This window comes from Oncorhynchus masou, chromosome 13 (genome assembly GCF_036934945.1).
Source record: "Oncorhynchus masou masou isolate Uvic2021 chromosome 13, UVic_Omas_1.1, whole genome shotgun sequence".
Classification (NCBI taxonomy): domain Eukaryota; kingdom Metazoa; phylum Chordata; class Actinopteri; order Salmoniformes; family Salmonidae; genus Oncorhynchus; species Oncorhynchus masou.
The window spans coordinates 17,314,062-17,329,949 of NC_088224.1; the positions used below are offsets into that span (position 1 = coordinate 17,314,062).

Below are 15,888 nucleotides of genomic sequence, written 5' to 3' on the forward strand. Positions count from 1 at the left end.
CTGTCTTTGTGTCTTTGTGTGTCCCTGATATTGGTATATCTTCATTATTGTGGATCTACCATTGGTATGTATAATGTATAGTGTCTTTGGAGCTGTCCTCTGTTCCATTGGGGTGTCATCAGAGTCTTCAGTTCCATTGGAGTGCCAGTGGTTCCAATGCACCACTGTTGTCTTTGTTTACATATAGAACCACAGAACACTACACCACAGCATTCCTTAGTAAAGACAACTCAGTATCACATTATTTTCACAACTCTTTATTTAGATTTGATACAATCAGATTGAAATACTGACTTTACATTCAATGTATTTCATGAGCTGTGATATTATTCCTAGAAAGCACCTTGTTTTAGTCCTCCTATAGGTGGTAGAATAGATGCAATGTTGCATTCAAATGTGTACTGAAATAAAGATTTTTTACAATTTAAAATTGACATTTTTACAAAGAACAAAATTCACATAACCCAGCCTAATCTTTGGAACCAGAACAACCCAAGACAAGACCTCACGTCATCCTATCTGAGTCCATATGCAAGTGACAGAGAATCGAGCAGAGTGCGGCTAAGCGCCCAAATCCTTTTAGTAGGCCAGTGACACATGAATGAGGGGAGAGAGAAAGGACGGAGAGGCAAATACTGAAAGAGTGAGGGAGAAAAAAAGTAGACAACCAATTTGGGAGTAATGCAACTAAAAACAGACAAGTGTAATTTCATCCATCTGGGCTGATGTGGAAAAGCGCTGTGCCGAACATTCCCCATGATTCCCCCTGATTGATCTCCTCCCTGGACTGAAACACCTATTATTAGCCACGAGCCTAATAGCACCAGGATGTCCCGCTGCTCTCCCAGGGGCCAATTCTCCGGTCGGTCATCTCTTCCTTCACTCTCCGCAGCTGTGGACACCAACAAGGGAGAGTGGGTGGGTGGAGGGAGCACGGGTATAGGGTGAGGATAGAGGGGCCAGAGGGTTGGGTGAGGAGAGGGCAAGGGGGAGGAGGGGGTGGTTTGAAGAGAAAGAAGATGGAGATTCGGAGGAGAGAAGAAGGGGATATGGTGATGAAGAGAATAAAAGGGTTGGGAGTGGAGGGTGACAGACAGTGAAGAGAATAAAGGGTTGGGAGTGGAGGGTGACAGACAGTGAAGAGAATAAAGGGTTGGGAGTGGAGGGTGACAGACAGTGAAGAGAATATAGGGTTGGGAGTGGAGGGTGACAGACAGTGAAGAGAATAAAGGGTTGGGAGTGGAGGGTGACAGACAGTGAAGAGAATAAAGGGTTGGGAGTGGAGGGTGACAGACAGTGAAGAGAATAAAAGGTTGGGAGTGGAGTGTGACAGACAGTGAAGAGAATAAAGGGTTGGGAGTGGAGGGTGACAGACAGTGAAGAGAATAAAGGGTTGGGAGTGGAGGGTGACAGACAGTGAAGAGAATAAGGGGTTGGGAGTGGAGGGTGACAGACAGTGAAGAGAATAAAGGGTTGGGAGTGGAGGGTGACAGACAGTGAAGAGAATAAAGGGTTGGGAGTGGAGGGTGACAGACAGTGAAGAGAATAAAGGTTTGGGAGTGGAGGGTGACAGACAGTGAAGAGAATAAAGGGTTGGGAGTGGAGGGTGACAGACAGTGAAGAGCATAAAGGGTTGGGAGTGGAGGGTGACAGACAGTGAAGAGAATAAGGGGTTGGGAGTGGAGAGTGACAGACAGTGAAGAGAATAAAAGGTTGGGAGTGGAGGGTGACAGACAGTGAAGAGAATAAAGGGTTGGGAGTGGAGGGTGACAGACAGTGAAGAGAATAAAAGGTTGGGAGTGGAGGGTGACAGACAGTGAAGAGAATAAAGGGTTGGGAGTGGAGGGTGACAGACGGTGAAGAGAATAAAGGGTTGGGAGTGGAGGGTGACAGACAGTGGTGGGTAGAAATAGATAATAACACTCAAGAGTTAAAATGGAGTGGAGAGTGGAGAGATGGTGAAATCAAAACGAGGACAGGGAAATTGAATAAAAATTGTTAATCATAACATTTTATTGAAGTATTTGCCATTTATCTTCTTATCTCATGATATTGAGACAATCATTGTGTTTTCCTTAACGATTTCACCCATTGTTGTTCTTGTTCAAATTCAAGTGGAGTTTATTTTGTAAAATGGTCAATTAATTTAAGAAAATGTGAAAAAAAACTCTGGCTTCTAAAGGTTTCGTGATTGAATCTGGATGTGATTGCCATGGTGATGACAATACTCACGTGACAGGAAAAACATCTAGCCTTCATACATCAAGATAGAGTCTGGTTTGCAGGTTAATCCAATGCAACTGTACATCTATCAAGAAACAAAACTAGAAGAACTTAACATAAGGAAGGTGAATGAGACATTTTTGGTTGTATTAGATAGCATCGTTGACTTTTGGGTAATTGTATATTCATAATTTAAGATAAGGTAAGTCATTAGTTAAGCCCTCATTCAGTCTCTTTGAGTTTTATTGAATAAGGCCTTTGGTGAGGTTTGTTGCATTTCCAAGGGTCACTGATGGCTACAGGCTGTAGTTAGGGTCAAATGGCCAGAAGTCAAAAAGAATAAAAACCCTCAACTTGAAAATGGCAGTTGGAACAAATGAAAATAAGATCTTATGGACTTTCTAGGAAATGATATGGCTAGCAATGCCAATGCTCTAGTCTAGAGTGACCACAAAACTAATGCTCTTATTGTTCTGTGATCCAGAGCTCAGAAAGTCAACATGTATTATCCTCAGATTAGTGTTGAATCCAGTTAACACACCTCTACTCAGAGGAATAATGATAATAGGAATGTTTTGTCCTCTCCATGCACTTAGTTGGGGCTGATCTCTCTATCTCTTTATGGAAAATGTATAGCCTGTTTTGCATTTTACTGAAACATTGGGATAAGGATGTTATGGACAAAGGAGACAACTCCTCGAATGTGCATGAAAACAACAAATGCCTTTTTCAGAGTGAGAATGATCTAGTTGACTTATAACTATTGATTCAGGTTTCAAAACATTGGCCATGAGAAAAACCCTTGTTCAAAATTCAGTTTCAGGTAGGTGTTTATGGGGGCATAGTAGACAATAGTTAGGATATATCATCTGACAACTCCTGCAGTGTCGTTTTCATGAGAACCTTGGCAGCCCAGTGAATGAGTTGGGTTGTCAGTCACAGGGTATTTGACCAGGTGTGATTTTTTTTTCTCTGCCTCAGCTCACTCTGTGCTCTTAAATTACATGCACCTTTTGTTATAGCCATTAATGTATTGTGTGTGCCACTTCCTCCATCGTTCCCACTTTAGTCAAATGTAGGTCAATTTGCTCCTACGTTTATTAATAATTTTATTTTTGCAGATTATGTGCAATGTGCAGTTGGTTCTGATCTGTCCAACTGCAATATCCAGTTGGTTCTGCTGTATCAGGGAATTTAATTTCTCTCAATTTTGTATAACTATTTTAGATTTTGGAGGTAATAATGTAGGCCTTCCCCAACCCTAGGAAATTAAAAATGCAAATTGTTTTATTTTCATGCCTTATATTCGTAATTTTGCTTTTTAGAAATGCATTGCATATTTTTTTCTGAAAAAAATAAAGAAATGCGATTCTCGTAGTATTTTCATAAGGGTCTGTGTATAGTGGTTATGTTCTAGGCTGTATGTCACATATATGATTAGGTCTGAAGTTTTTTTACACCACGTCTGTTCACATATACCTTCCAGAGGGTAGGATCTACAGGCTAACTAACATGTATTCCGTTCGTGTGTAGATGTCTTTAGGTCTTTCGGCAGGACACATGCATACACAAGCAACTTGGTCATATCAGAATTTCGCCAAATGTTGGTTATAATGGAAGATTTAAAAACATTTAGGATATTTTTTAGAACTTTCTGGTGAGAATTGTCATTTTTTTTGTCTTCTTTTACCTGCTCAGGAACTGTCAAATAAAATGGTATGTGATGGAAAACAGCAATGTGCACTGTCCCACTCCCTATCAACTAAAGAAAAATTATATCGACATAAAAAAAAACGATTTGTGTTAGTTTTCCATATCCCTCATCCCAACTTTTGTCACTCATTCGTTTGTTTTGTTTTTACAAAAAATTAAATGCAATCTATTTTCTGAGACAAGGTCAGCAGACTCTGCTCTGCACGAACGTGTGCACTGATCTATCTATCTCGTGAATTACCAGCTCATGACCCCAATTTAGCCTCCCATGATTTGTCAAAGAAGTATTGTCTCTTGCATCGTAACTACTGATACATTCCGGTGATTGTAATTTACATCGCCGTATGGGGTAGAATAGGCAGAGCATTATGGACAACTTTATAGGAATACCCTGTTGGGAGTTATAGCCACCTGCTTATTCAGACTCAATGCACAATAGCCTAATTGCTCTTCAGTGGAAGGCCCCGCCACGGGATCTCCAAAATGAATATGTAGATGTTTTTGTTTTATAGTAGAAGATCAAAGGCGCATTATCATAGTCTTCGCGGATTAAAGGGTTCTTCTAATCAGTTGCAGCACCATATTAGCCAACACTCAACCCAGGAAAACGTTTACGCGGAGAGCCTACATGGGAAATAGGCCTGTTATTGCCACATGGTTTCTGTTTTATATCACCCACCTGTGTGTGTGTGTGTCAAATAACGGCTAATGTAATCATTTGTAATAAAACAATGTAATAATGATGATGATACTATTTATGTAGGTCTATAAAATAATCATATTAACCACAATGATAATAGACTACAAATCATTTATTCAAAAGGAATCTTATGTGAATATATATGTGAAATTGTAAACGTATTGTTTTGTGATGTAGACTGCAACAGCGGAGAAAATCTACATGGACTTTTTGGGCACCATTGACAGTTCTAAGACTTATGCACACATGGGAATCTGTTTATCCTAAATTTATCCTCATGTAGTCGCCCTCTGCACGCCTAACAACAGTGGCCTCAGTGTACAAGATGACATGCAAACCCATCATTCGACTCCATTACATTTCTCATCTGACAAACTGTGCCAATGCAGACCAAAGCTAGAGCTGTAGTTCTGAGGTGTTGCTTCTCATTCATGCAGCTGAATTCTTCATTCTTATATGATTTATCTATTGTAAAAAAGTTGTTGTCCATGCCTATACGTGTTTGTGTCCATTTTTTACTTTTAGTTTTTTGTTTTAGTTTTTCAGTTGCACATAATAGGCTGTGAATACATACTATCTTCAAGAATGGCAAAAAAATGACTATTTACAGTATGGATATCGAGGATGAAAGACATCCATACGACATCGTAAATACAACAAAAACGACGGCTATGATTAACACACGAAGCCTACCTCTCCAATTATATTTCAGGAGGTTTGGAAATTAATTATTGCCTTTGAAGTACATTAGAAGGCTGTGTGATTTGCAAGTGTTGAACCGAAGGCCTCACTCGATGTGGCTGCAAACGAAAAAATGACTAAATGAAAAATGGGATCACGGGAAGAAAAAGGGTATCTTTGTTTGCCCCCCTTTGTTTACCAGGACGATTTTTTTCTCCATTTTACTAATTCATTTCAATGCCTTTCAAACTGGAAAATGGAAATTGCTCTTGCCCTCTATTTCGGCAGCAGCGTCCTGGCAACAGAGCAATTTTCTATCATCAGGGATAAACGGCATCGAACAGTATATTCTGATAAAAAAAGCCCATGATTGCTGGCCTTCCTGTCTGTCATCTCTCTGCGAAATCCTCTCCTTCAAACCCGAGCTGTGTGCTGTCAGATCTAATAATGTTGCGTATTAAGTCGAGAGAGAGAACAAGCACTAAAGGGTAAGGAAGCCACGGCGTTCTTATTTGTCCCAGTCGAAGATAAAAGGTGTTCGGCATAGCCAGCAGCTTCATTTCGATTAATTGCGGCGTAGACATCTTGTTGGAATTAAATCGTCCAATTTGTAAATTAGTGATAGGCCTGACTCATTAGACTAGCCTGTAAAAACACTGTGCACTTGTATATACGTCTCTGAGATAACATTAGGCCATATTGTTTGAGATTAATTGTGTATTTGCATAACCAATAAGACCATGGCATAAAAGTACATGTTATCATCAGTATGTTTTCAATATTAGCAAGACATTCACTTGAAATCCACCTATAAACCATTAGAGAAAGTCAACCTCATCATAAATTAATTTGATAGAAAATGCGATTTTTTTTAGGTTTTGACTTGGCACCTGATGAATTGTGTTTGCAGGTACAATATCTTTATCAGTGAACATTAATCCCCACAATAAAACAATGCATTCTGGGTGTTTCGCTTATTCACAATTATGATAAAATTATCAGAAAATCGATTTATTGGTGCTTTCAGTTGTTCGTTCGTTCATTTCCAATGCTCAGTTTATATTTCAGCTTCAGACTGTCTCAGTCAACGTAGTAATCATTTAAAAAAAAATAAACATCGAGTGTTTCCACAAAATGCGAGAAAAAGAAAACAGGCGAGATTAATTAAAATGGTGTGTATGAGTCACCTTTTTAGTGCAGTAGTTTCGACTGTTTTGAATGAAATCCATTTGACTATGGAGGCTAATGGTGCAGTTCCTTGTTTATTTGTCATAATTGAGGCCAAAACAAGTTACTTTTTTTCGACATCACTCATCGCCAGTCTGTCTAGTTGTAGCCTATATGCCTTCACCTATCTTGCTGTGCTATGCTCTTAGAAATGGTCATGTATGGGTCGAGTTGCACTTGCTGCATTATGCCTATATGATTCGGACATTGCTCGTCCAAATATTTATATATTCTTAATTCCATTCCTTCACTTAGATGTGTGTGTATTGGGTATATGTTGTGAAATTGTTGATATTACTTGTTAGATATTACTTCACTGTCAGAGCTAGAAACACAAGCATTTCGCTACACTCGCATTAACATCTGCTAAACACGTGTATGTGACCAATACAATTTGATTGATTTTGATTTGATTCTGATGATTGAGAAAGAACCATTGACTTCCGTTGAAATGAGTCAGATCAGTGTAGTCTATTCATTTCAACATGCAAATAACCAGCAATCACTGTTGTTTTGCTAATGTGACCGTGATATTACGTGTGGACCACAGGTGGCTGGAGACACCTTAATTGGGGAGGACGGGCTCAACGTAATGACTGGAACGGAATAAATTGAATGGTATCAAACACTAGTTTTCCATGTGTTTGATACCATTCAATTCCATTCCATACATTATTATGAGCAGTCCTCCCCTCACCAGCCTCCTGTGGTGTGGATGCCTAGATGATTTACATTCCACACTTTTACGCACATTCGTTTTGCGTAAAAGCTCGTAAAATGTTGTGCGCTATGGTGTTAGAAGGGGTAGCGCTGCTATAAGCAAACAAGGAACGCGGTCTGGTGATGTATGGGGAACTGAAAACTCAGATGCTACCCTTCTGATTTGTATTGCACTATTACTGTTAGACAGCTGCGTGTGGCATTCCTCTACGTTCGCTTTCCCCAAGCCACTTCCCTCACACTGCAGCTACGGAAAAGCATCGACGTCTTTAAGTCTGTGAAGACCCAGTGGGTTTAAGTTCTGGAGAAGAGAGACACTTTTAACTGCTTCTGCTAGACTGGCAAGTCCCCACGCCCCAAATGCTCCTGAAAGCAGAGCTCTACAAGCAGAGTTCAATGAGGTGGCTTGCCAATAGCTGTTAGAGCGAGCTACCGCAAAGTCCCAGCACTTGGCAGAAATATGAATGTTTTAGTGCGGGCTACATGTTAACGTTCAAATATGATTTAACATGTGTATCCATTTTAAACACCGAGACGCAAAACGCCACAAATACACGTGACACAAAGACCGACACAGTCACACATATATACACACACACACGCGCGCGCGCGCAGGCACATACACATAGTTCCTTTTAGAAGAGACTTATAAGACAATATGCTTTTACTAATCATTATTGACAGTAACATTTACATTTACATTTAAGACATTTAGCAGACGCTCTTATCCAGAGCGACTACCGTTGTTGTTGTTATTATTATTAATGTGGTATATCAATATTGTGTGTTATGTTGCTCCAACATGCAGCCTATTTTTGCGTGGACTAAGTAACTCATAGCCCATGCAGTTCCAGTTTAGGAATCCCATGCCTATTCCCAGTGGTTTGATGTTTGAGTTATTTTAGAGTCGTCTTTCACAGCTTGAATTAAATACCACTTCTGTAAATCATCACAACCATTGATTTGACGGTGGAGGTCAATCGCCTACTCAGGGAAACTAAAATACTTTTTCATAGCTGCCATTTGTTCATTTTAACATTTCCCATTAACTTTTGGTAAATTTGCAGCATAATCTCCTCTGAATCAGGCCCCCAAAAATTTGAACTATAGCCTTTTAGGCCTTGAACAGAGAGCAATATATGTAACCAGGCCTATGTATGTATGCATGTATGCATGTATGTATGTATGTATGTATGTATGTATGTATGTATGTATGTATGTATGTATGTATGTATGTATGTATGTATGTGTGTATGTGTGTATGTGTGTGTGTGTGTGTGTGTGTGTGTGTGTGTGTGTGTGTGTGTGTGTGTGTGTGTGTGTGTGTGTGTGTGTGTGTGTGTGTGTGTGTGTGTGTGTGTGTGTGTGTGTATGTATGTATGTATGTATGTATGTATGCTTTATAAAATTGCACAGCATCAATATAAGCAAATATATTTCCTCTCAAAATAATACATGTAGGTAATAACAATTGTATACATTGATTGCATGTACAGCTTACTACTAAGAAATATAAATCGCCTCAAGACTATTTCAAAATGCGAAATGTTATGTTTATGGGGAGGGGGGATAGCCTACGTCCATCATAACACTGTGTCTTCAGACCATTTAAAACAAACAAAAAAACAGTGATCTTCATTATTTTCACCACTTCAATTAATCTCCATTGGTGTACAGCTTCCTTTCGCGCCTGCGGGACACGCTAGGCTACACTTCCACATTACACAGAAACCATGTTCGGAGGTCATTAAACTGTCACGGTAGGTGTTTATGCTGCGGTCTCCAAAAGGTCATAAACTATGATGTCTCAACTAATCAAGTACCGAGATAGTAAAGCATGCAAGTAACAGCACAGAAAAGCCCATCAACGTTTGCCTTGTGCCATTCGAAGCCGATTAGAAAAGGTATGGATCTGGTTTCTCTCCTGCGTGTTGAGGTGGAACTCGGGATGAGACATTATATGTTAGATCATTCAGGGATGACGACGTATAGGCTAATATACCTGTTCTAAGTCCCATAAGGTTACTAAGAATTGCATTGATTCCTACCTTATTTAATGTATCTAAACAAATACATAGATCCCTATGTAGCCTTTACAAACAAAAATGGGTAAAATCCATCATGCAGAAGACATGGCTCATAGGTATCTTACCTACATTCCTGATGTCCATATAGAAGTAACCTTAAAATATTTCGTTTTCATATGAAAGCCTTGGTTTAAAATCCAATATTAAAAGGTATTTCATATATTTAATATCTACCAACCGTCTCTGTGCTTCTCTCTTGGTCCACTGCTGGAAAATGATTATCCGGCTGGGTTGTGCACTTTTTAAATCCCCCAAAGTAAATAACAAGCCTGGCAATAATAGCAAGGTACCAAGTTCTTGTTATAGAAAGGGAGAACATTGAAACTAAACGCTGCATTTAGACAACCATTTTTGATAAGAGGATAATTGAGGCGATACTGACGTATAATTAGGGGATAATTTATGCTATATTCAGTTTTATTCTACCTTCCCAAAACAAACCCAGTCCATAATCATTACAGGCGAAATGTTCTTAATTTTATAGCTCCAATTTAAATAAAGTGTGGTGGTTAATCAAAGAGGTTTTAGTTATAACTGATTGCGACCATAATTGCTTTTTCATCACCGTTTTGAAATAAATGAATCCCACACTATGAAGAAAAAAAACGCGTTGACAATGTTTTTTTAACGACAGGTTTTATGAAAGTAGAATTGGGAGATGTATTATTGCATTTGCACTGATAGTTTATATTGCAAAAGAATTTGCCAAACCGCACTGTATAATTTGCATATATTTCCGACTGTAGGCTATCACGCATCTTATTTCAAACGGGATACATGATACTGTCAGTTTACCACGACATCCATCCTTCCTATCTGCAATACAGTGTTTTTGTCATCTTGTTGATTCGTCGCATGCAATTATTCTTCGAATAACCTAATGATTACGACTGTATAGAAATGGTGTAAGTATATTTCCAGGGTGATGATATGGTGTGTTCAAATGATATTAGTTCATTAGGCTAAATCAAATTGGTGTGGAATACGTTTTGCGTAATTTGGGGTTGAGAATTACTCCTAAAACAAAGAGACTATTCCAAAGGGCTGGCATAATTATTATACCTTGCGTTTGACTATATTCTCCGTAGGAATTATGAGGTTCTCCCACCATAGTTGTGGCTTTAGTGGGAGCTGGTAAGGTGGGTTAACTCACACTGAAGAATAGTGAAGCACACAACTGATGACGTTGGGTTGAATGACCAATCGGAAGGCGTTGCCCTTTGGAGACAAACCATTTTACTTGTAGTGTCTGCATCAAGTCTGGAAGCAAGGATTCAATTTTAACAGAATCCACCTTAAATCTCTGCATTAACTTATGCCCAACTTGCGCCATACCAAGTAAGAATACCAGAGGAGAAAAAAAATCGAAGTAACTGAGTAATTCGGGTCTTAATATGACAATATCTGTTCGCTGAGAAGAGAGACAACAACACAGCGAGAGAATCCATTTGGACTTGAGAGAGGGGGCGAGTGCTCTCAAGGCAGAACATTTGATGATGACCATGACTACGATGGCTAACGGTCTGGAGGCTCAGGACTCGTCCAAGTCGGCTTTCATGGAGTTTGGTCAGCAGTCTCACTCACAACAGAGCTCTCCGTCGATGGCTGCCAGCCACTACCCGCTGCACTGTCTCCATTCCGGGTCGCACCCAGCTCACCATCAGCACGATAACTCTCCGTACTCCGGCAACAATTCTTACAACAGGTCGCTACCGTATTCCTACGTGAGCCACCCCCACCACAGCCCGTACCTGCCGTCCTACCACAATAACACCACTGGTGGTCAGACAAGGTTAGACGGCACAGGTAAGATGCTTTCCCATTCATGACAAGAAATATGCTCAATGTCGTTTTCATCGTGCAGCGATAACAAAGCAAGTGACATATATATTTTTCTAAAATCGGCCAAGTAAATGATAAAGCACAATAAACGTTCAGCAGACAGTTGAATGGGAAACTAATTTAAAATTGTAACTGAATGACAATTTATATGTTGCCTATTTTTTCTATATTATATTTAGTGCATGTTGTTTCTTTTTGTTATAGATCCTATTCTATGGCCATTCTTTGCACAGGGTATAATGATAATGACAAGCGAGGAATCCTCACGAATTATTCCAGGAATTAAACGGTCTATTCGCTTTGAAAGTTATAATTAACATTTAATTGGCATGTCATTACGAGCAATATCCTAAATATGGCAGAAGATTCGATGATGATTACAATAATGGTGGACTGGATTAAGCGAATGTGAGACGTGAATATGTATTGGTGGTCTGAATTTATTAGAGAAGGCCTATCATTGGTTTTCTCATATATTTTCCTTATTAGATATTTAGACATTTAAATTGATTTGGAACTATTATATTATATTAAATTAGTTATACTAGGGGAATTATAAACTAGGCCTATTTGTTGTGGAATATGTTTGTCCTTAATGGACTAACATTGCCCTTTTTTGTTGCAGAGCAGCAGAAAACCACAGTGATTGAAAACGGAGAAATTCGTTTCAACGGGAAAGGCAAGAAGATTCGCAAACCTCGGACGATTTATTCTAGTTTGCAGCTTCAAGCTTTAAATCACCGTTTTCAGCAAACACAATACCTCGCCCTGCCAGAACGCGCTGAGCTGGCTGCTTCTCTCGGACTAACACAGACACAGGTAGGCCTATTCTCAAAACATAAATTATTATACAAAAGGGTATACATTATTATATTGTTGTTGGCGCTTTATTATCATGTATTATTATTATTTATTAGTGTTATTAGTAGGCCTATTAATATTGTGATTATTATTGTTATTACTACCCTATACGCTAAAATTGGTCTGGGTATTGTGTTTTTGTTGTTGACCAATTTAGGATTCCTTCATAATATTTACTTTTTTTAAACCTATCAAATCAAATCAAATACAAATATTTAGCAGATGTTATTGCAGGTGTAGCGAAATGCTTGTGTTCCTAGCTCCAACAGTGCAGTAATATCTAATAATTCACAACAAGACACACAAATCTAAAAATAAAATAATGGAATTAACAAATATCTACATTTTAGGACGAGCAATGTCGGAGTGGCATTGACTAAAATACAGTAGAATGGAATACAGTATATACATATGAAATAAGTAAAGCAATATGTCAACATTATTAAAGTGACCAGTGATTCCATGCCTATGTATATAAGGCAGCAGCATCTAAGGTGCAGGTTTGAATGTAGGCCTGCGCGAATGTATTGTAGTAATGTTATGTAGGCCTCCTAACTCATATTCAACATATCAGTTGGTCTATACGCCTATTTATAAAAATGTTAATAGATGAATAAATGCATTAATGATATAATCGTTATCTGTCATCTGGTTTTCCTTTGCCTTCCTACCATCTTGTGCAGGTAAAGATATGGTTCCAGAATAAAAGGTCAAAGTTCAAGAAGCTGCTGAAGGCAGGTGGCAACCCGCACGAGAGCGACCCTACTATGCCTGGTTCCATCGGTCTGTCTCCCCGCTCTCCAGCAATTCCTCCAATATGGGACGTGTCAGCGTCCAGCAAAGGGGTTAACATGGCGGCCAACGGCTACATGCCCGGGTATTCTCACTGGTACTCCTCCCCACATCAAGAGACAATGCAGAGATAGACTGCGTAAAGGGCGGGAAGGCCCGAGGTCTGACTCAAGACGTTCGAACCTTCATAGTTTTACCTGCACAATTGATTTCCGTCAGCCTCGAGACAAAAGGGGTGCCCCGTTCGAACAGAGAGATTCATTGGAGACAGGGTCGGCTGCTTTTGATGGATACTTGAGGCAAAGACTGTGATATGACACACCCTAAAGGAACGAAACGTATTAATTTACCAATGACTGTTCAGTGGGATTGCCTTTGTTGCTTTCATTCATGTCAACATTTGACTGTCAATATACCAAAAATATCACTGACATTCAGCCCGTCACTTGGGCACAGAATGGACAACACTCACGCGTTTTTTGCGGGTTGAACATGATGCCATGATATATTGTTGAAATCTTAACTGCTCTTTTGACTGTGTTTTTTTTTTCATGCAAAACAAAGCAATCTGTCTGTCTGTAAATATATTCTTCGATTTTAGTTGTACATCCACTTTTATGTATAAATTGATTAATCCATGACTTAAAACGAAGTATCGTGTTTTGTACTGCAATATGAAGATGGTTGATATATGTAAAAATGACTGATGAATCGTTCCTTGTCAAGATGTCATATGGACGTTCTAAAATGCAGGTCCCATATGTTTTTTCATGAAAAAGTTACAGGCTATTCGTCATAACATTATGTTTCCTCTTTATAAAATAGACATTGTCAATGCACTGCAAACGAACAAAATTGTCAATATATATTAAACAACACCAGAGGAAATGAACTTACCCTGCTCCCCTCTCTCAATTTATCATGAAAAAGATGGTAGCTCCTTGTCCTGTTAATCTTGTCATTTTCTGCCTCAATTATTAGAAGTATTGACACAATGTTTTTCTCCTCTCTGCCCGTCCTAATGCAAGACGCTAAATGCCAAGCTCCACGGGATCGATCTTGAACAAAGCATCCAGCTGCAGTCCCGTTCAATATGAAGGAGATATTTGGGACAATTTATGGGTTTTATCCAAGTGAGGCTTTTTTCCATTCTCATAAATGCAGGCATAATTAGGGTAATTTTTGATGTAGCCCGCTGATTACAGCGTTTTTACCGTCAAAGATAATTACCTGTAATTTTCTACCACTTTTAATACTAAAAGGCATCTTTATTTGGATTTGAGGTAGCACAGACGCGGAACAAAAGAGGGAAATTATTCGGTTATTCATATACAAATTGCTGAGAGTAGTGAACAGTTGGGATATTATCAGAAATTACAATGTAAAAATAAAAGAGAAAGTGTCTGCAGCTGTCAAGTCGTGAATGCTCCACTGGCACAGTATACCTGCATGGGCTCCATCTGACCAAAACAGGCCCTATCACGACCATATCTATAGGCCTATATTTGTATATATAGTTATTCCCCAAACCCCCGTAAATAACGTTTCGCTTAATAACTTTCCTATATTGTCCGAGAGTAACTCGTAAAGCAGAAAGTGTGCGGTGTGGTCTTTTCACACTCGAAGGACTTGGGCAAATCATTTTTTTTTTTTTTTTTTACAATAAACCTATATCGTCATAAAAACGGAATTTTATAGGATATGCAAATAGTTGCAATAGCCAGAATGCTATTTCTCATTGGTGGAGTCATCCAAGTTGTGAAAAGACCCAAACAATGCAAAGGTTTCATATTATTTCATGTAATTGATTTAAATTAACAAAAATAGATATAGCGACTTGATGAGACAGGGAGAGGGAACAGAAGAGAACAAATGAAAACACGAGGACAAGAGCTCTTGGGAGGCCACGATGAATTGAATATTTACATCGAGAGAGAGAGATGGAGAGAGAGAGATATGGTAAGGGAGGGAGATGTCAACACTCCCACATCTTTGTGGTTTTCCGGCTAAGATAGATTGATGCAGTATGTTAGTCTGCTGTAGGTTAGGAGACAGACCATATATCCAGGGTATATTATAACTGCCGGATATCACTATAGGTTTCAGGCTATCCCTAGTATTTTAGCAGTTTGGCGTCATGATTGCAATTGATTCTAAAATCCGAATTGGCAAAGGTGGTCTTTAGAAATAAATACATTTGCCCCGTCGGACAAATAAAAACACCTGACAAATAGATAGGGTAGAATAAAAAGGCAATTTAGGCTGCTAGTATAGGCTAGTGTTGAATGCATGCTGCTATTTATCACATAACTTCCCAAAGCCTAGTAAAACACAATCAATAGTGTCACCTAAAATAAGGTAGGTTATAACATTATTAAACAAAAGTGTGTAACAATCCTTCATAGGGATTCATAGAGCGCAACGACCTAGCTAGGCTACTGAGGTAGCTTCATCATGATAAATAAAACAAATATAGCCTTACCTTCAAACGATTCTTTAGCCTACAATAGTGTTAGCAATGATCAACAAGCTTGGGCTTCGAATGGGAACACTGTCTCCGACAGAACACGGTTCTACTGCTCGTGGTTGAGTAAGCACATCCAGGTGTGAAAGTCTATTTACACCGCGGTACCTCTTATATATTGCCTGCAAAATTAGCTGTTATTACTGTCACTGTTTAGTGATGGTGAGCTAGAAAAAAGCCTTCTGCAATCAAGAAGCAAGCGCATCTTTGCAAATTATAGGTAATTGTCAATGTCCAGATTATGATAATGGTGGCCTAATCCTGGAGTATAATTATTGTTGAGTGTTATAGTTGAAGCTAGTAAAGCTAACTGTCATTATTTAGACTCGATTTGCAAGGGAACTGGCTGAGTGGAAAATGTTCAGTTGGAATTTAACGGGGCTCTCGATATAATGGCGTGTGTGTGTGTGTGCGTGTGTGCCTGTACGTGTGTGTTGGGGGACGGGTGGGGAGAGAGAATAAACAGTAATATGAAAATCAAACGTAGATTTCTCGAGTAGCCTACTGGCAATGTAATT

General features: G+C 39.1%; 2 protein-coding genes across 6 annotated transcripts; one reads left to right on the forward strand and one right to left on the reverse strand.

The window, feature by feature from the left end:
* Positions 1-258: 258 nt before the first annotated feature.
* Positions 259-15,758, reverse strand: LOC135551811 (mucin-2-like). 5 transcript variants are annotated; one of them, XR_010457379.1, is made up of 3 exons: positions 15,329-15,758; positions 2,233-2,308; positions 259-892 (listed from the first exon to the last, which is right to left on the reverse strand). XR_010457379.1 is itself a non-coding variant. In XM_064983042.1 (3 exons), the coding sequence occupies exons 2-3, from the start codon at positions 2,246-2,248 to the stop codon at positions 880-882; spliced, it is 1,059 nt and encodes a 352-aa protein (XP_064839114.1). In that variant the 5' UTR covers positions 2,249-2,308; positions 15,329-15,758; the 3' UTR covers positions 259-879. The 5 variants fall into 5 exon arrangements, 2 of the variants coding, with proteins under 2 accessions (XP_064839114.1, XP_064839115.1); XR_010457381.1 differs by lacking the exon at positions 15,329-15,758 and adding an exon at positions 13,744-13,942; XR_010457380.1 differs by lacking the exon at positions 15,329-15,758 and adding an exon at positions 9,530-10,592.
* On the forward strand, positions 10,570-13,742 carry dlx6a (distal-less homeobox 6a). Its single transcript, XM_064983044.1, has 3 exons — positions 10,570-11,157; positions 11,819-12,012; positions 12,738-13,742. Exons 1-3 carry the CDS (start codon positions 10,845-10,847, stop codon positions 12,978-12,980), a joined length of 750 nt encoding a protein of 249 aa, XP_064839116.1. The 5' UTR covers positions 10,570-10,844; the 3' UTR covers positions 12,981-13,742.
* Positions 15,759-15,888: the final 130 nt, after the last annotated feature.